The sequence below is a fragment of the Bicyclus anynana genome, chromosome 24 (genome assembly GCF_947172395.1).
Source record: "Bicyclus anynana chromosome 24, ilBicAnyn1.1, whole genome shotgun sequence".
Taxonomy (NCBI): Eukaryota; Metazoa; Arthropoda; class Insecta; order Lepidoptera; family Nymphalidae; genus Bicyclus; species Bicyclus anynana.
In genome coordinates this window covers 4,439,221-4,461,069 of record NC_069106.1, presented here as the reverse complement: position 1 = coordinate 4,461,069, position 21,849 = coordinate 4,439,221, and the positions used below count along the sequence as shown (strand labels likewise).

The 21,849-nt window shown below is 36.9% G+C and overlaps 1 protein-coding gene across 1 annotated transcript; it reads right to left on the bottom strand.

Moving 5' to 3' along the window:
* Positions 1 to 7,144: 7,144 nt before the first annotated feature.
* LOC112052966 (vesicular integral-membrane protein VIP36) lies at positions 7,145 to 21,615 on the bottom strand. Its single transcript, XM_052888995.1, has 6 exons — positions 21,397 to 21,615; positions 21,192 to 21,307; positions 16,281 to 16,478; positions 14,853 to 15,015; positions 13,983 to 14,149; positions 7,145 to 13,455 (listed from the first exon to the last, which is right to left on the bottom strand). Exons 1-6 carry the CDS (start codon positions 21,521 to 21,523, stop codon positions 13,243 to 13,245), a joined length of 984 nt encoding a protein of 327 aa, XP_052744955.1. The 5' UTR covers positions 21,524 to 21,615; the 3' UTR covers positions 7,145 to 13,242.
* Between the last annotated feature and the right edge of the window lie 234 nt (positions 21,616 to 21,849).

The window sequence follows — 21,849 nt, the reverse complement described above, 5'->3', positions numbered from 1 at the left end:
CTAACAAGAGTATGCACTCTACGTTCAAATAGTAGAAAATGGAATATTCCGCCTCCAATACAGGTTCCTCGGGGTAGGCAGTGCTTTTTTGCATCTATGCAGTGCACGCCACTGTTATCAGCTCATTTCGGCCCAGGCCAGGTCTCCTTATAGGCAGTGCCGGACTAATATAATTTGATTCCTTATGTAATATTCCACTGTCGTGGAATCTTCAAGTGAATTACAAAGATTAATAAAAATAACGGGTTCAGTACAATATACTAGCAATTTAACATGTTGCCCTAAGACTTGGCTTTATTTTTAGGATATAATTCTGCATGGGTATTTTGGGGTATTTTCTAATAAGAATGTACCTAACAGTTAATAATTTCTAAAGTCTGTGTCTGTATTAATTGGTTATTATTGTTTGATTAAATTGTTGCTTTTTTCTTTGGATTTTAAAATTTCTTTAATTCTTTTTAATTTGTTTATTCTGGTGTCTCTGGTAGGTACACCAGACGAGATGCCCTAATAAATTGTCTAGAACTTAAGGTGAACCCAGGACTATTTAAGAGGGAGGGAGACATGGAACTTAAGCTCAACATGTTGCTTCAGGGTTGGCGGATGGCATGCATAGGGTGACAAAATTTTACTGCTTTATGATCGTCGTTATCAACCCATATTCGGCTCACTGCTAAGCTCGAGTCTCTTCTCAGGGGTTAGGCCAATAGTCCACCACGCTGGCCTAATGCGGATTGGCAGGCTTCACACACGCAGACAACTAAGAAAATTCTCTGGTATGCATATTTCCTCACGATGTTTTCCTTCACCGTTTGAGACACGTGATATTTAATTTTCTTAAAATCCACACAACTGAAAAGTAGGAGGTGCATGCCCCGGACCGGATTTAGAGGACTCCGGGATTAGAGGCAGAGGTCATATCCACTGTGCTATCACCTATAACCACTATCCATTATTACCTTTTATGATAATTATCAGATATTAAATATAATCTCCGGAACCGACGGTCTAATGTCTCCGAGGGTCTAAGATGTCTCAACACATATCGCAGCTCCGGGCTGAGAATATGCATTGAAAATTTCGTGTAAGAAAGAAAAGTTCAGTATTTCCGACCAAAGATTCGAATCTAGGACCTTGTGATCCCAATGAGATTATGTCGTTGGTCGCCTGTTAACACTACTGGAGTTAGAATGTTGGTGGTTGATTATGAAACACGGCTAAAACTCACGTGATATTAGGTCGGAGTATGCCCGACTAGTTTCGAACCCATAAGGGGCCCTTAGTCATGAGCTGGTTCTTGCATCGCGGCACGATCCAAACTGCGAAGCGTAAATTCTAAAATGTCGGTGGTGTTACACCCTCTTGCCTTGGAGACCACGGTAAGCTAATCAGTCCTAACCATTCGCTGCCCGCGAGTATTTTATCGAAAAGCCCGTCTGCGTTGAAGAAGCCGACAGTCAGGGAATGCGGTTTTAATCTACCGTTGTGAGCCATTTAAAAAATCATTATATTCCTCTATCGCGCGGAGCATGATACTGTGCTCGCCTATTGCCCTTAGTTTACTTTATATTTTTTACATATCACGTAACGGATACGATGGGCGACCGGTCGTCGATTTAGGAGTCAAATGTACCTAATAAGGGGCGTTAAAATATCAGCCTATATTAACGCTGGTGTCGTTTTGGCTGGTGGGAGGCTTCGGCCGTGGCTAGTTACCACCCTACCGACAAAGACGTAGGTAGCGTTCCGGTACGATGTCGTGTAGAAACCGAAAGAGATGTCGATTTTCATTCTCCTCCTAACAAGTTAGCCCGCTTTCATCTTAAGACTGCATCATCACTTACCATCAGGTGAGATTGTAGTCAAGGGCCAACTTGTAAAGAATAAAAAAATACACCCCAATACTTAGATAACGTGCCAGGTCTCATTTCTTACAAGAGGTGGGATGTGGATCCACCCACCACACTACTCCAATGCGCGTAGCTTACGGTAATTTCCGAGAAATAGACAAAATTCAACCTAATGCAGCACAACCAGAAACACCGCTAACTCTTGCATTGCGTTGGTACGAAAGAGATGTGACTAGAACAACAAAGCCATCGGACGAAAGTCTATATTTCTCTGCACTGGTTGTATGTTGATGATAAATTACCGCGACCAACGACCTAATGTGTTCTCCGAGTCACAACTTCTCAACTCTGGCCTGAAAGTATTTACAGAGAATTCCTTGTAAAGAAATCTTTAGTATTCCATAGCCCTGCCCAGAAAGAACCTTGTGATCCAAAACCACAGCTGACTATTAAAACTAAAATTTCTAGATATTTGAGTAGGTAATCTATCTTTGCATACATAGGTATTAGGTATCTTTACATGATCAGCATTTACAGGCGATGGACGTCCTTTGCTGGACATAGGCCTATTGCATGGACTTCCAAACAACACGGCCTTGAGCCGCCAGCATCCAGCAGCTAACAACCCGCTTGATGTCCTCAATTCACCTAGTCGACCAACACTACGCTTTCCGATGCGGTGCCATTCCAATACCTTGGGACCCCAACGTCCATCGGCTCTTCGAACTGTGTGCCCTGGCCCATTGCCATTTCAGCTTCGCGACTCGGTGAGCTATGTCAGAAGCTTTGGTTCTTTTACAAATCTCCTCATTTCTGAGTGTCACGTTGATTCACTTTCTACGATTGCAAACAATTCGAAAACTAGAAAAATGTATGGGAATGACAGATCTTGATCACGTGACCTATCGATGGCAAATGTCATTCCTATACATTTTTTCTAGTTTTCGAAGCGTTTGCGATGGTAGAAATAGAATCGACGTGCCACGTGCTACAGGGGCTGATTCGATCACGAAGAGAAACTCCAAGCATAGCTCGCTCCATCGCGCGCTGACTTTGAGCCTTTTCATGAGGGCCACAGTTAGTGACCAAGTCTCGAATACGTAAGTCATCACTGGTCGCCAAAACGCTGGTTTCCCAAACGCTGCCAAGCCGAACTAAATTCTAAGGTTCACTAATTGGATCTTGCACTGCCGACCCTGCGGACTTATTACCAACCTATTGGAGAAGGTCGTGAGTGAGTGAGTGAGCCTATTGGAGAACCTTAATGAGTCGTGATAGCCCAGTGAATATGACCTCTGCCTCCGATTCCGGAGGGTGAGGGTTCGAATCCGGTCCGGGGTATGCACCTCCAACTTTTCAGTTGTGTGCATTTTAAGAAACTTAATATCACGTGTCTCAAACGGTGAATTAAAAACATCGTGAGGAAACCTGCATACCAGAGAATTTTCTTAATTCTCTGCGTGTGTGAAGTCTGCCAATCCGCATTGGCATTCTGAGAGGAGACTTGAGCTTAGCAGTGAGCCGAATATGGATTGATAATGATGATGATGATGATTGGAGAAGGAACTTTTACATTTTGTAGGAATACCAAGTGCCTACCCTAGCTGAGAAGGCTCTCAATGTGTATGCATGCCACAGGGTATACCTTCGTATCTCTTTAAGATCTCCACCTGTCAACTGCAGGACATTCAAAAGAAAGTGATATCCAGCCATGGCATTGCGTTCGCATTCCTTACGTAACACGGGACGCATTTCTTAAAAATTAATCATTCCGATCATACGCCCAAGTGAAAGATGTCCGCGCAAAACGGATGCTTGCCTCCGTGATTTGATTTATAAGCGATGGACTATGGCTAGGAATAATTTGAAATATTAGAACAACAGCTGATTGAGTTTTTATCGGCGACTATGGCCTACTTTTTTATTTGGAACTAGTTAGGTAGCCCAGACGAGATAGCCCAGTGGATATGACCTTTGCCTTCGATTCGGAGGATGTAGGTTCGAATCCGGTCCGGGGCATGGACTTTTAAGAAATTACTTAAATATCACGTGTCTCATACGGTGAAGGAATAATATCGTAAGGAACCCTGCATACCTTAGAATTTATTGATTCTCTATGTGTGTTAAGTCTGCCAATCCGCATTGGGTCGTGGTGGACTAAGGCCTAACCTCTCTCATTCTGACAGGAGACTCGTGCTCAACAGTGAGCCAAATATGGGTTGTTAATGAATGAGGTAGCTTTTATTTAGTTTAACTGGTTTAACTTGACAAGTTGACTGCGATCTCACCTTACTTTATTGCCCCCAACGATTTTATACTGTTAGATGTCTCGTGTGTAGCGTTGTGATCCGAATTTAGCTACTCCACTGAACGCCCACATGCGCAATTTTGTGTCTATTTACATTACTTATATACTTATTTATTTTTACACTTCCTTTATACACAACTAGCCGACCCCCGCGACTTCATCCGCATTAAACTCAATGTAAACTTTCAACTACCCCTATCCTACCCCTACCCTACTCCTACCGACCCCAACCCTTTAATAAGGATTAATAGCGTGAGTAAAATAAATGCGTTTAAATATAGTACTAAAAATTCAAGATGTTTAAATAAGAAAATGGTTGTTGTGCCTCACTCGACATACCTAAATTGGTATAGTGTATCACGGATTTTTTTGTAGATATTTATAAGATCTACAATTCATTAGAACATTTTATGGCTCTATCTTTTATAATTTAGCCAGCGTAAGCAAAATAAGTAACTTTTCTGGTTGATTTTTTACACCTTATGTCCGAAAACCCCAAATATCTTACGGAACCCTATTTTTTCCAAAACAAAATTTAGCCTATGTTACTTGTGGATAATGTAGCTTTCGAACGGTGAGAGAATTTTTAAAATCAGTCCAGTAGTTTTTGAGCCTATTCGTTACAATCAAACAAACAAACAAACATACAAACAAAGTTTTCCTCTTTATAATATTAGTATAGACAAGACATTGAAGACAATATTTAGGTAATTTTTGTTCAAATAACTTTCGTTGTGTTTATATAGGGTTGCGACTAAATGAAATTAAGACAATTAGGCACTTTTGTTCGCTTCAGTTAGTGACATATCTAATAGTATAAAATCTTTGGTACCTACCTAGGTACTAACAACAATTTCGCAATATCTAGGACGTGATGCCACTCGAAACCTATGTTTTATTCTGTTCATGACAAATTTACCGTACCTACGCGGAATATCTATTAGGTAAACAGGCTTACAACTTATGTACAAGCTACGTCTGCTTACAAGACACTGATGATTTATTTATGTAAATCAAATGGCTTTTTAGCTGTGAAATTAGTTAAATATCATCAGTGGCGTAGCGTGCCTTGTATGGGCCCTTTATCAGAATTAGTTGGGGGGATACAGAAAACATAAAACACTTATCCCACAGAACATAAAACACTTATTATAATCGTGGATGGGGCAAAAGACAAGCGTCAAATCCGAAGCAACGGAGCACTTAGAGATTGTGGGTTTCATAGAATTATAAGTACTTGTACCGACTCGTAAGTCTATGGTGGGTTTTATTTTACAAATTTTTGCTTTCACACGTAAGCCCTTGAAGTCCGGGGCCCCGTATACGGTTGATATGGCGGTAACTACGCCCCTGAATATCATCCAATCTATACTAATTTTATCGAGGTAAAGTTTACGAGGTTGTAAGGGGTAATCTCTGGTTCTGATCCGATTTTAAAAATCCTATTACCTACCAATAGAAAGACACGTTATTTGCGAGTGTCATAGGCTTATATGTTTTATCCCCATATTCTCACGGTAACGGGAACTACGCGGGTGAAACCGCGAGGCGTCGGTTAGTCTGTTATAGGTAAAACTTTGCATATAGGCTAACTATTTGACCTATAACGAGCAATGCTAGGAGTAGGTAGATATATCTGCGTGATCGAATCAGAAATGAGGAGATCCGCAGAACCAGTCACCGACATAGCCCAGCGAGTCGCGAAGCTGAAGTGGCAATGGCCGGGACACATAGTTTGATGAGCCGATGGACGTTGGGGTTGGGGTCCCAAGGTGTTGGAATGGGGATGGGTTGTTCGACGATGTTGGTTGATCGACCTCCCACCAGGTGGACTGACGACATCAAGCGTGTCGCAGGGATTTGCTAGATGCAGGCGGCTCAGGATCGTGATGTTTGAAGTCTCTACAAAAGGCATACCTATGTGCTGCAGTGGACGTCCATCGCCTGACATGATGATTTGACCTATTTGGCGTGGTATTAATGTTTAAATTGCCATAGAAGTATTGTTACGAATGGGGATGATGACTAGGTTTGAATATATTGATTTTTATGATACATTTGGATAAATAAGGTCAATGTTAACTAATTTATACATAAAAAGCAAAGATTGTCTGGATATTTGCAAAATAAATAAGATTATAGAATTTCAAAATCTCCTAAAAATATTTTATCGTAATAAGATGAAAACTCATACAGTTTTAGCTTCCTTACATTAAATGTGACATTTTTTAATATATGAACTATAAACATAAACGCAGAAATAACAAAGATATTAGTAATTTTGTTTAAACGTCCATACAAATCTAACGATCATTAATTGCCTATGGCATCATAAGTTCGTACCATTATGTATCTGGCGTTTATCAGGGATCCGCGGCAGCGCCGCAAATCTGACCCTTTAAATCCCTGTAGCTCCGAAAGTAATGATCGCAGATACCCTGTTACTTTTACAAAATTGCTTTACTATTAGCGTACTCTTAATTTATAAACAATTTAAAAAACTGTCATCATACCTATTGTTTGTATGGGAATATAGTCAAATATGTTATACCTCCTCTTCAAAAATATAAATCCAACTCTTATCGCTTAGGATAGACAGTAGCAGATTCTCAGACTTCCGAAGACCGAAAACGTCAGAGGTGAGGCTAGAATAAACTCCTAAAAATCGGAGTCGGGCACATGGATTGACATCCATTTATATCCTTAGGCAGAAATGCCCCTGGCTGGAAGAACATTATCGGGGGAACTAGGTCCCCCGCGCTTTGAGACCTCGAGGCACAAACCCCCAAACGATATATTTATCTAGGAGGAGATTGCCTGCCTCTCAGAATAAACTTGTAGGTATCCCTTCCAAGAAAACAGTTTCCATCTTAGAGTGCATCAGATGAGATTGCAGTCAAAAGCTAACTTGTCAAATATTAAAAAAAAAAAAATTTTCATATTTTCTAAATTGAATCATGTTTAGATGTAAAATAAAATATCAATATAAAATATTATAAATCACTTTTATTTAAAACACTCAAACATACAATAATACAACACTCATACACATTAAAAATATTTTACTTTACATTGTTCTTACTTCAAACCTTTTGGGCGAGATTGGAAGGCCTAGCTAACCTAAAGCCTCGTATGCACTGGGCAACATTTGACGCGCGACATTCTTGCTCATGCTGTCGTGCATTTTACACTACATCTTCACATATAGTGTAATATGACTGTCGCGTGGTTACTCAGTAAAATTCAGCGTTCAAATAATTTTCGTAGGGCTTAAATACATACCTACATTAATAATGTTAGTATTCATGTATATCTAGACTGAATATGTTATGAATTAAAACAATAAACGGCGATTTTTCAAAAAATAATGTTTTTAAATAGTGTTTTGTCATACTACGGCATTGTTTAGAGACGTTCTCTATCCACGCACGATCAAGCACTACACGCATGACATACGACTTGCATACGTTCACTACACCACAAAACATGCATTTTTGACGCGTAATGCCTTCACTTCTTATCAACTACCCTGAACCATCTGACAACTTGTTAGACGACCTATTAGGTTTGCAAAAACAGAACGCGTCATAGAATCGAATATTGAATCGCTTTGTCTGGTTTACAGAGACCATGCATAAGTTGATCTCTTTTTTGATGCGCGATGCGATGAATGCGACGGATGCTATATAGGCTATTACGTACTCTGTCTACGAGTGCAACGTTGCCTAATCTGTTGAGCGTCACATTTGCGTCAATTGTTGCCTAGTGGATACGAGGCTTAAATGTGAAGACGTTCTACAACCCAAATATCTAGTGCAATAAAATTAATAGTACTTTGAACTCATGTACAAAGTTTATTGCTTCAAATAACGACTATATTTCTCTTATTTATTTATTTAACATATTATTGTAAAATTGAATGTCAAGTTTTAATTAAGTATATTTCATTTAATTTTCTATTTTTATCACTTCAAAAAAGGACAGTACAGAAAACAAGAAAATAAAGGATACTGGTTATTGAGCAATTAATTAGCTGAAAGAGTATTGAATAAACAAATAAAGATTAATTATTATTATTAGTTAATTTCATTAATACACAAGAACAATTCGAGAACAGTAAAATAAATGGTCCATTATCTCTTCTATTACGAAATTAAAAACTAACAGACATAAAATGGTAAGTAATGCTTTAATGTCTAAATTATGATTTTTGAGTTTACAAAATATGTATATATTTTAGTTTCATTTTGTATAATTATGAACATTAGGTGTTCGTATCCCTGCTTTGGCAGAGTTTTGTGATGTTAAAGATATAGAGTGACATGAAAGAGTAGAAGTTAATAAAAAATGGAACTAATAGATTCACTGTGTGGCAACACCACATTTACTGTCATTATCATAAAGATCTGTCATTATAGAGCGACCAAATAGTATTGATTGTTTTGCGATTATTAAAATCACAGTGGAAATTCGGAAACCAGACGAATTAAAATAAATATCATGTATCAAGATAATATTTACTATCTTTTAAATTTGATAATAGTGTAATTTCCAAATATATTTTGTTTAATTTATTTATATTAGACAGTAATATTATTTTCAACAGATGATCTAATTAAAAATAAGAACATAATATTTCCTACGGATAGAACAAAACATCAATTATTATCAAGTATCAAGGTAGTTGCAATCACAAGTGGATGACAAAACACAGGGTTACCCTATGAACGACAAATAAATGTAATTTATTCAGATAAGATTTACTTCTTTTCAATTTAATAAATGTAAATCATGAAATCAGCTATACTACTCATAACATAATGCGCAGGGCTAACTAATGATGCAAGTATTTTCCAAATATATTATTTAATTAATTTATAGTAATAGTATTTTCTACAGATGATCTTATTTAAAATAAGAACATATTACTTCCTACGGATAGAACAAAACATCAATTATTATCAAGTATCAAGGTAGTTGCAATCACAAGTGGATGACAAAACACAGGGTTACCCTATGAACGACAAATAAATATAATTTATTCAGATGAGATTGACTTTCTTTTAAATTTAATAAATGTAATTCATGAAATTAGCTATCTTAGTAATCTTATCAAGATGCGCAGGGCTAAATAGTGATGTAAGTATTTTCCAAATATATTATTTAATTTATTGATAGTAATATATTTTCAACAGATGATCTAATTAAAAATAAGAACATAATATTACCTGAGTAGAACAAAATATTAAATATTATCAAGTATCAAGGTAGTTGCAATCCTGAGTGGATGACAGAACACAGGGTTGCCATAACAATGACATTAAGTGACTAAAGCGCCATCATTTTTCTACTCTTTTGTGTCGCACTATACAGTCATATTATTTTATAGTTATTTATATATTATAGTTTAAATAAATTTTGAATGTAAAATCAAGACGATAGGATTATATAAATAGTACAGGTAAGTCTTCAGTTTTATATAATTTACAATCTTACAGGAGTTAAGGCAATAGTGAAAGGGAGTATGTTTTGGCGGGAAAGTAGGAATTACATAAAGCTCTCGTATTTTTTTTATTAGCTGAATTTAGAGTTATTTTGCGTATTGAGAATGCATTTTATTCAATATATTGTGTAATTTTTTTTACGTATCACGTTTAAGTTAAAAAGCCAGTACTATAGTACTGTTTTTTAACCACGCAAACAAAATGGCGCCCGCTTGGATTACAATTTTATTATTAAACTGTCATCTTGTAAAATAAAAATAGTTATAAATACTTAAATTAAAATTTGGAATAAGAATAGAATTAATCAATTAATTTCACTAAATAGGGTGTGGGTATTTTTTAAAGATAATAATCAAATACATAAAATGTTTTCATTAAAGACAAGCTTTATTATTCAAAGCGTATTTATAGACTGACCACAGAAAAAAATTCGCCATATTTCGGACAGTAAATATTTTTTTGCAAATTTGTACAAATAAAATAATATACTTTTGGCGCCACCCATCTATGTTTTTATATTTCTGGTCAAACTATAAAATAATCGTAAAATACACTAAATCAATTATATATTGCGTTATTTGGCATTCAAAATGTGAAATATAGTGAAAAATGTTTATTATTAAATATATTGCATTTTTTGTAATAAAAATTTCAATTATTATACAAAAAATGTTAGTTATGTATATTTTAAACATGACTATCCCCATTTCTTCTTATCTAAATATGTATAAAAAAGCGTAAGGCCATCATCACCACGAATTCCCGAAATTGCTTAACGAAGATGAAATTCGAAAGGGAGGTAGTTTATAGTTAATAGACGTCCACTAAGAACGGATTTTGCGACAGGGCCGGATTAAAGAAGTCTAAGGGTAGACGAAGATAGGGGCGCCCGCTAGTAAGTCATATAGGTTAAATTCAACTCCCAAAGTATTGAGGTATTGAGGTTATATATTATTATGCATTAGAAACAGATTTTTACAATTTTTATTGAATAAAAAAAAATTTGGTACGCTTATACGAGTACATACGTAACTTTGAATGCCAAATAATAAATGTTTAATCGCAATAGTAATAGTTTATTAAAACTTAGAAAATATCCATCCCAAATCTTAATAATTAACGAAAACAGTCTTTTATAGGACTCAAAAACCCAAACTCTTTTTTTGAAAATTACTCAGCGCTACTTGAAATAAACTCGACTGTGACTAAAAACGCTTTCAGTAATACTGTAGATTAGTTTTCATTTACTAAACTACATATATGTAGAAAACTCTAAATACGTTTTCAGTAATACTGTAGATTAGTTTTCATTTACTAAACTACATTCATCTAGAAAACAGAGTCCTAAAATATAAGGACGCGTTCCCACTTTGTCGTGACGACATAATAATCATCAATCGGCGACACATGCGGAAACGTCAAGACGAATGTCGACGACAAAATGTCATCACGATAACCGTTACGACGTAATTAGAACGCGGCCTAGGTTTAGTACATGAATTATGGTTTGGCTACTGAAAGTAGAGACTGAAATCCTGTGGCAAATTCAAAAAAGTAATGTTATAAAAACACATATTTAAGTGTGTTTGTGAAAACATTACTACCTGTATAAAAAACTACAAGTATCAAACTGAGTTATTCCAATATTTGCACTATAATTTTGATAATGCCCTCTGATTTTTTTTTAATTTGCCAGGCATTTCAGTCCTACTTTCATTAGCTAAATTTCAGTTTAATAGGATTAGGATACATTACAATAAATCTAACAAAAGTGAATTATAATTATTATCATATTTAGTATAATAAATAACAATATGTATACAGGATGAACGAAAATTGAAATGACAATAAAAAACATGGTGAATGTCATTTAATTTGCCTCACATTTGGCAACTCTGTTTTTATAGGGCAACACTAAAAGTAAATTATCAATTTTAAACACCTACGTAATTTTTTTATATATTCCCACTGGCAACACCGAATACCAATTGCCCAGAATGCTTTTTCTGACGCTACCGCGTGAACATTGCTATAGTTGTGTATGCTTTACTTTATAAATTGTAATATTTAACCGACTTGCATTAAGGAGGAGGTTCTACGTTCGGCTGTATGTATGTTTTTTTTATGAAGGTATGTTCAGCGATATTTCTGTCATTTGTGAACCAATTTTTAGGTATAATTTTCTTACTTTTTTTTAAATTTATGTGATTTATTCTTCAATTTTATTGTAGTCTGACATTGATTTATTGCAGACAGCTGTAGTTTTGATATAATATTAATTAGTGAATGCTGTGATAACCCCTAATAAGCTGTTTAATAATCTATTTTAATGGCATTGTATGAGCTGTATGTTGTCCTAATAAAATAAATAAATACAACAACTTCAATTTATTGGAAATTTTATCTTTGAAATTAAAAATTGTTAAATTGAACTATGAATCGGAACTTGATTCATAAAGTAATGCTTACACAATCACTTACACCATAAAAGTAAAATTGGCAACACCCATAATTTGTTTTCAAAATATTAAACTAAATTCCATTCTGTATGATTGCTATACTGTGCTTAATTCTTGTGATGTTTAGATAAATAGTCCCTTTTGGCACAGTAATTGTCATGTCATTGCATTAATATGGACTATAACGTAAAAATATATACTTTAGCTTAGAATAGCTTCAATAGTTCAACGGTAGAGTGGCTGGGCTCATCATCGAGGGGTGGTGGTTCGATCCCCGCCCCGTTGGTCTATTGTCGTACCCACTCCTAATACAGTATTTCCCGACTAATTGGAGGGTAATAGGAATATTGGTCATATTTAAAAGATATAGCAAGTATTGTCTTTAAAAATATATATACTGAAATAGTCCAAAATTGAGGGATAACGACCTTGACAAAATCACTGAAGCAAGGAAGCCAAATTGGGCCTAAATATATATTTAATAGAATAACTTTAAATAGTCCAAAAAACTAAAAAACACCCTTTTAGCCCGCACTAAAAATTACAAATATTGGATTTAAGTCACGTGACTATTTTTTTCGTATTTTTATTTTAAAGCCTTTCATTTGATATCCATATCATGGGAGTAGATTTCAAACAGCCAGTCCATCTTGCGGAGGCCACTTTATAGGCGGATATTGGATTTGTAATGACGTTTCTAAGCTAGTCATGTATTGTCATCAGAACTCAGAGCGTGTGCAAAATTTCATCCCAATCGAATACCGGGAAGTGGGTCAAATTAAGATTCCAAGATTTTCTTACATACATAGCTACAAATGAAGCTAATATAAAGCGTGTAATATTAAAAAATATATTCAATAACTAATAATTTTGACAAACACTAAGCCGTTTGGTTAAGGTTTAGTGTTTACGTGACGTCATGAAACAGACCATCATGGCCGATAGCGTTTTGGCTCGTATCTAGGAAAGGTATGCAAACGCATCATGAGTATGAAACATGGCAGGTCGATTATACCAAATTGGTTTACCATTACAATATTTTGTCTCGAGAGCTGGCAACCCTAAACAAAGAACATCTAACAATCAGACGTACCAAAAGGGACTTTTTTTTGACATTTTACCTAATACAACCTTTTCCTGAAGGTCTCCTGCCGTTTCTGGTACCACATAATAGCCAGTACAACCAGCACTATCACCACTATAGCGATGCACATCATCCATAGGAAGGTCTTCACCCCAGACATGGCGGGTTTCTCATCTTCGATCCTCTCTCGAGGTGCTTCGAAGGAGGCTGCTGATGGTATTATGTGGGACCTGTCCTCTTCTTTGTTTTGCTGGAATAAGGTAGCATTGATATAATAAACATGGTAAGATCGAATTTCAGCCACATAGGTAAATGAGACATTTTTTTAAAATAAATTAGTATTAATTAACCGACTTCCTCATATTATATTCCTTATATTTTTACTTTACTTTTTACGAAAACATCGTGAGGAAACCTGCATACCAGAGAATTTTCTTACTTCTCTGCGTGTGTGAAGTCTGCCAATCGTGCCAATGCCAATCCGCATTGGGCCAGCGTGGTGGACTATTGGCCTAACCCCTCTGAGAGGAGACTCGAGCTCAGCAGGGAGCCGAATAAGGGTTGACAACGATTTACCCCCCCCCCCCCTCCCCCCCTCCCTCATCTGGTCATTCATCGGATAATTATGATAAAGAATTAACTAAATTAATTCTTTCTTTATGCTTCCTGAGCCTGCAGATTGTTGAAGTAAAACTCTATACGCTTAACTTGGGTTGTTAAATTTCAAGGGTACAACTTTTGGGTAAACTTTTTTAAAGTACTTTGTTGTATTCTCACCGTCTCAAGCAGATCCAGCTCGTACATCTTGATGGCGACGATGTCGTGGTTGTCGCTGAGGTCACCGGTGGTGGCCGACGCGCCATAGTAGTAGCCGGTGGGCAACAATACGTTCTCCACACGCAGACATTCTTTCCACGCGTTTTTGCCCTCGAGGTCCGTTGACACTGGAAAACGCATCGTCAGCGGTAAGGATGAGCTTCGCAAAGTTTGAGGCGGTAAGGATAAGCTTCGCAAAGTCTGAGGCGGTAAGGATAAGCTTCGCCAAAGTCTGAGGCGGTAAGGATAAGCTTTGCCCTCAGAGGTGCGCATTAAGGAAGAGCTATGCACATAACAGACTTAGAATGGCATGTGCCAAGAGACTTGAAGATTCTTTATGACGTTTCCGAAATAAGCCGCTGGTCTCTCTACGCGCTAAAGTCTTCGAACAGTGCGTGTTGCCAGTGATGACCTACTGATCCGAGATTTGGTCGCTGACTATGGACCTTATTAGAAAGCTCAAAATCACTCAGCGGGTGATGGAGCGAGCTATGCTTGGAGTTTCTCTGCGTGATCGAATCAGGAATGAGGAGATCCGCAGACGAATTAAAGTCACTGACATAGCTCTGAGCTATGAGCGTGTCGTCCTTGTACACGATGGAGATGTGCGTGTCGTGGTAGTAGTTGCGGAACTTGGCCTCGCAGCCGGCGAGCTGCATGCGCGTGCCGTCGCTATCGTTCACTGAGAGCACTAGAGTCACCTATGAGCGTGTCGTCCTTGTACACGATGGAGATGTGCGTGTCGTGGTTGTAGTTGCGGAACTTGGCCTCGCAGCCGGCGAGCTGCATGCGCGTGCCGTCGCTATCGTTCACTGAGAGCACTAGAGTCACCTATGAGCGTGTCGTCCTTGTACACGATGGAGATGTGCGTGTCGTGGTTGTAGTTGCGGAACTTGGCCTCGCAGCCGGCGAGCTGCGTGTGCGTGCCGTCGCGGTCGTGGTCGTAGTGCAGCGTGCCGTTGTTGATCATCGCCGATATGTACGGGTGTTGGTGCTGGAAATAATGAGGAATAAATACAATATTGAGCTTGTCCAGGGAACATCTACCGCCAACCAGGAATGATGTGTTTTGAAGGATATAGTTGCTGGTGTAGTAAGACGAGCATGGAAGTACATGGGTACATACCCCGAGAAGTATACCTCTGTTAAAGGCAATGACTTTAATTTAACAGCGGTATGTCCAGCATACATTAACGATAAAACTCGTGAAGATATTATGACATATTGCTGACAAACAGTGGCTGAGTCGAAATATATCAATTGCGATTGCGCATCTTCGGTCTACAAACGGGAGCATGTCCCGTCTAGTATTACTAACATTAAATACATGTAATATTGTGTCCCAAAAATAGCTTGTTTTTTCAGAATTGTATCAATTTCTGGGTCAGCTTGACAGATTGCCACACGCGCATGTCGGAAATTCGGGTCGATATCAGAAGCGGATTTAAAAAGCAAAACGCGATTATGAATGGGAAACCATCAGGTCTAACAATTAACCAAGAACGTTACCTTCAAGTGGCAGATATCTTGAGCAAAGTCCCGGACTTGTTACCAATGGAAGTAGGGTTAAAGACGTCTTTTAAAACTAGTTAACACTCCCGTTCTTCACTCAAGTCATTCTCCCCACCTATCCCAAAATAATCCATAAACGATTAACTAGCCAAAGGTGCGGATCGAACATCAAGACAAGAATGAGCTAGTCGCCTATATAGCCAGCACTCGGCCTCCCACTACTTCCCACCTAATTCACGGAACACTTCGTACTATCTTGGCAAACAAGACGAACGGGCCGGACTTGGACGTGGATAAGGACAAGTCATACATTATGTTTATACACGACATCTGATGGATCTGCCAATGCATAGCTTTAAGCAATGGTTTAAAAAACATTTGCTTAGTCAAGGTTACTACAACATTGATGAGTTCCTTAAAGATAAAAGCGCTTGGAGGCCATTGGATCAGCTTCCACCTTCACACAAAAAGTAAAACTATAAGAAATTGTAATGTTATCATCAATTGTAAATTATAATACTGTATGATTTTTTAAAAAGAGCAACTGTTGAGTTTCTTGCCGGTTTCTTCTCACCAGAACTTGCCTTCCGAACCGGTGGTAGAATCTTTACAAATAGTCAACTGACGTGTCAAAAGTGCTTGTAAACTGAGCCTACTTGAAATAAATGATTTTTGATTTGATTTGATTTGACAACTTTGCTATAGTTTCCTTATAAAACTAAAGAGAAACTATTGAATGTCACTCACATTATGTGCACCATTATGATTGCTATACGTGTCCAGTATAATCGCCAGCCCGTAGTAGTAATCTTTGCTGCCGAACACTGGCCCCGGTTGCATGCGGTCGCGGACGTACCAGATCGCGAACCCATCACCGAAGAGATCCTTGCCCCGACCGTGCACTTTGAACTGCACTTGGAGCTCCCAGTTTCTTGTATGACATGGCTGAAATCAAAATGAGAAATCTATTTATATAAAAGAAAGTCGGGTTTGTTACAACACTTATAACTCAAGATCTGCTGGACCCATTTTCACGGTCTTTGATTTGTTGGATTTGTCTCCGCCAAGAATAGCAGAATACATCTTAAAAACAATGAAAACTCGACGAATAAATAATTATGAAAGATAAATCATTTTCCATAAATGTTACTTTGTTTAGTACCTGTCAAACATTTGTTGTCCATCCTGTCAAATACTGTTTATGTAATGATAGACATTTATACGTGCGTTCAGAAATACTGACAAATTATTAACATTTACGCGTGCGTTTATAAATTTATTTTGTGTAAATTAAAGTTTCTATTTCCGAAATCAATTTCAAAGATTTATTCTATAGGTTCACGAATATTTATAATATATTAGGGTAGGGGTAGGAGTAGGATAGTGTAGGGTAGGGATAGGGAAGAAGTGCACATAAGTCAAAGCGAAGCTTGACCGGGTCCGCTAATTATTAATATTGTCATTATCTGAGGGGAGAGACGAATATCTTAGCAATCTATGGATTCACCATGCGGGTGCCAAGTCAATCGCGTGACAGAAAAACTCCGAGCAAAGTCCAGGACTTGTGACCAATGGATGTAGGGTTAAGGAATTCCTTGACAATCGATTAAAACTCCCCTTTACCGCTCGTGTTGTTCTCCCTGCCTAGACAAATTTGGTAAGATCCTATTAGAGCAGCCTTGGATATCCGTTCTAATATAGAACTAGCTGCAGTTCTAGAGACCAACTTTAAGCAAGTTATATAGAGATTTTGCTGGTAATCCTCTCACACCTACTTCGACGACGTACAAACTAACCACATAGCCATTTTAAGTTAATTCATTTGTTAGGTCATAATATTTATTCACTTTTACACTGTAGTCCTAAACGATCCACTTCGTCGAATCAAACGTATTTGTCAAATGATTTAATTGCCTACAATTTACTTTGTAATGTTTGTCAAACATTGCTTAATGCTTGAGGAGCAAGCTCGTCAAACATGTTTGATCGTTAACAGGGTTCTCTAATGAGTTGGAAACTAGAGCATTCCAAATAAACCTTGCTTTAATTACTATAAGTTGAGTAGGTTATGATCGACAGTCCTCTATGCAGAGACTGCATGGGGGAGAACCAGACACTAATAAACGTTATGCTTATATGCATCTATAGTGGCCATATTTAGGCTCAAAAAGGCCAGAACCCCTTAGCTGTTTGAAAAGGAAAAACAAACTTAAAGGACTTCTACTCTAGCCTAGACTCAGAACTTATTTATGTTTGACACGGCTGTAAAGTAGCTTTAGATTTGGTAGATTAGCTGTAAAGTAGCTAGCTTGGCAGTATAGTTAAGGTCTATTACTAATCTAGAGCCATTAAGAGCCCAATATAATATGGAAGTATAATATTTAGAATTATACGGTATACTCATATCTATGTACATTATGTATAAATCATGTATTTAGTAATAATTGTTCAATTTCACATTGCTACATTATATAGGCATTAAAATCCGTCAAGTTTGTAACAAACCAAATTAAACACAGTAGAATGCTTATTCAAAATTAAACCTTATTTCTATGTAAACTAAGTATCAATCTTGCTAAATAATAAAAAATGATCTATTTTACATTGCAGAGGTAATGAACTGTTAAATTAACCTTGTCATTTGTTTGTATAAGTGTGATACTTAATTTACTTTGACATAGTTTGGCAAGATCAAATAAAGTGTAGAAGCACTTGTTACATTTAAATTTTTGTCTGGTAGTAGGTTTCGGCCGTGGCTAGTTACCACGAAGTACCACCAAGCTATTTAACGTTACGGTACCATAACGCGTAGAAACCTTAACCTATCTTAGACATCGTCACTTAACATCAGGTGCGATCGTAGTCCAAGGCTAACTTGTTATTAAATAATAATAATAATAGGTACAAAGACTGTGTTAAATCACTATAAGACACTCAATGCCTGCTTTAGCATTAGACTCCGCGCCACCGAACAAGTCCGGTAGACGCGGCGCTAATTAATTCTTCTTCAATTTCAATTTCAAAGCCTGTAATATTCCTTACATTAAACAAGTTTTACATTTAATAAGAGTAACAGTTTTAAATTTATTAAAATTAATTCTTCTTAATGACGCTTAATTTCTAATTAATGGGTCTTAATGGCAGTCTTATTGTCATTTGTGTAAGGCGCTGTTAATTTTAGTTGAGGTTTTAGCTGCGAGACTTTTTCGTGGCGCGGAGTCTACCCCTGAGCGAGATTTTTATAGCGCCCTTTGTCACCCATTGAAAGCGATACGATCAATAACAATTTTAGTAACAAAAATTCAACTGACTTCCCGCACAAAAATGAACCTTCTCACTAATAATAATGAGCCTTTTATCATATGAAAAGAAATTGAATTATTTAGAAACATTTAATATTATTACAATTTTAGTTTTTTTTAATAGAATATCTCTTAGCAGTGTGCCTTTCGGCACAGGTCTCCTCCAGCAACTTCCATTGCTCACTACCTTCTCAACTTTGGTCCCGTCAGCTTTATGTCATCCTCCCATCTGAGGAACTGTTTGCCCCAATTTCTTCTGCCATCTCTATGGTACCATTCTATTACCAGTCTGCTCCACTTCCCCAGTGTCCCTTAAAGTAGGGGAGCCAGGGATGCTTTATTTGCAGTTACTCAAGCGTCATTGGAAACGAATAGATTTGGTAGATTGGATGATAGAAAGAATAAATGGTTATATACTTCTTTCGCTTTCAGCGGTGGGGAAAAAAACTACAGACTTTAAAGACAATTTTTATTACTTTGGCTTACTGAAATCATCAGAAAACGAGCGATTATTCAAAAGATTAGTTCATTCCAAATAAGTAAAAAAATCGCAGTTGTGGCTTGATAACAGAAATATAAGGGTTTTATTTTGTAACTTTAGAACCCTCCCATTCCATTACGTTACGCTCAAATCGTCAGATTTTCGAAATGCACACCTTTTAGCTATCAACTCAACTACCTTATCCTAATCTGACATGCTGGTTGAGTGTTTCAGAAGTTAGTTTTTTTTTATTGCCCTAAACGCACTCACCAATATTAAGGGCTCATACTTGATAGAGGTATAATGTGCAAGGTATAATCCCTTATGTTCATCTGCCGCGCTCGAGTAACTGCAAAAATCCCCTATTCAGCTCCCCTATCCTTTTTCTTATGGCCTATAAATACCCACTAAACTAAAATGCGAAAAATATCATTTTATTTGCTTCCTTCTGATCAGTTTGAAGTCGGTGCCTATCCATTGTTGTGTTTTTATAAACACATTTGAAACTCCGGTTGTTACTGAAATTTTTTTGATTCTCTGTGTGTGAAGTCTACCACACCACATTTGGCCAGTGTGGTGGACTAATAGCCTAACCACTCTCATTCTGAGAGGAGACTCAACAGTCCAAATATGGGTTGTTAATGAATGATGTTGATTATAATATTAGGCTTGAACCCAGGACCTCATGATTGAAAACCACAGTCTTGTCACTGTACCAAAGAGGTACAAAAAAAGTAATGTGGAAGAAACAGAATCTTACTCTGACCTTAGATTCGCTAGAAACAGAATGAGTTACATAGATATTGAGTGACAACAGATTAATTTCAGCGTTATATATAAAAACAGCACAATACTTTGATTACATATATAAAAAGTAGATAACCTTGAAGTCCAGAGTTATTTGTAAAATATTCAGACTGTCTTGCTTTTATAAGTTAATTTGTACACTACTAGTGAATTTTCTCAACTCTGTTTGTGTAAAATCCAGTTCTCACATAATGTGAGTGTGGCGTGCATAAGTTTGTCGATCAGGGTATGCACTAGTAAGAAAAAATTACCAATTTGGGCAAATGTACTTGATAAGCATTAAGAAAAACATCTCTTAGGGCATGCAGTACTTTAATGCATGTATGAAGTGCACACTAGTGATTAATTTTTTTAATAATTCATAATCATCAATCCATATTTGGCTCACTGCTGAGTTCGAGTCTCCTCTCATAATGAGGGGTTAGGCCAATAGTCCACCACGCTGGCCCAATGCAGATTAGCAGACTTCACAGATGCAGATAATTAAGAAAATTCTCGGGTATGCAGGATCTTATCCTATGACAGGGTTAATGTCTAGCAAGGCAGGTCTCTACATAATTTGTCTTAGGGCTTAGGGCTAGAGTGATTCCAGAGGGGATCTTGCACTGCATCAATACAATGAACATAGTTTCTGCACTTAATTGTAATGAATGACCTTTCATTACAATGAAGTGCAGAAACTATTCAGAGACAATAAAATATAAATGTCTATGAATGAATGCAAGATATAACAGAGTAACATCACATTTTTAAGACACGATGAGAGTATTTAAATTATCTGCCAAGTAAAAATAATTTACATAATATATACCTACTATCTCGTGTACAATCTAATTATAAATATTAACCTAATTACATATAATATTAATATGTATTTTATAATTAGTTTATAGTATAAACTTTGTAATAGACATAGGAATCCAATTGTCTACATACCAATGAAAAAGCGATTTTATTATGTTGCTATAATTGAATTATATAGCTAATAAAGTATATATATTATAGCAACAAAATGGCAAATAAATATTGACCTTTATAACTTGAGACATAGAGAACAAAATCGCTTACCGCAGTATTCCAAATTGCGCCGGCCTTTGACTGCAAATCGGGTGTTAAACGAACGTAATTTGTTGTAACTATTGTGCTACCTAAGAAGTCCCAGTAAGGTACGGACATCCCACTGCCTGCAATTATTCAATAAAGTACAATAATTGCCGAAAATCGTAAAAAAAAATACTTAACCAAGAGTCACAAAGTCTATAAGGTCACTCACCTTGGTATGGTTTCGTTAGCGAGTGTTCTCGCCTGATATAATCCCTCGTGTTCCATTCCGCTAGAATAGGAGTTACTAATAACAATACAAATGTAAATTTAGTAAGAATACTATCTCGGATACACATTTTTCTTGAAACTTCGCGTTGGAAGTAGTAAAACTTTATTTTAATGACAATACAACTGACAAGTGAAGTGACAACACAAACGCCAAATCATGGCATTCGTTTTTGTGTTGCCAGTGTATACATTACAATACCCTACTTTCTTTACCGCCTTTAAAAAAGGAGGAAGTTCTATGTTCAATATTGTACTATGTTGCAATATTCATTCGTCTTATTACCAGTTAATGAATTAAAATTTATGTACACACGCTGGACTAGAGAAGTAAGCTGGTGAGCACTAAAAGTCTAATCGGATTTGAACGATCATTGTGAGGATGAGCTACAGAAGT

Coding starts and splice junctions, on each gene's coding strand:
- LOC112052966 (XM_052888995.1), bottom strand. CDS start 21,523: ATGTGTATCCGAGATAGTATTCTTACTAAATTTACATTTGTATTGTTA. Junction 21,308..21,396: donor GCTAACGAAACCATACCAAG/GTGAGTGACCTT, acceptor GAATAATTGCAG/GCAGTGGGATGTCCGTACCT. Junction 16,479..21,191: donor GCGCAATTTGGAATACTGCG/GTAAGCGATTTT, acceptor TTTTGATTTCAG/CCATGTCATACAAGAAACTG.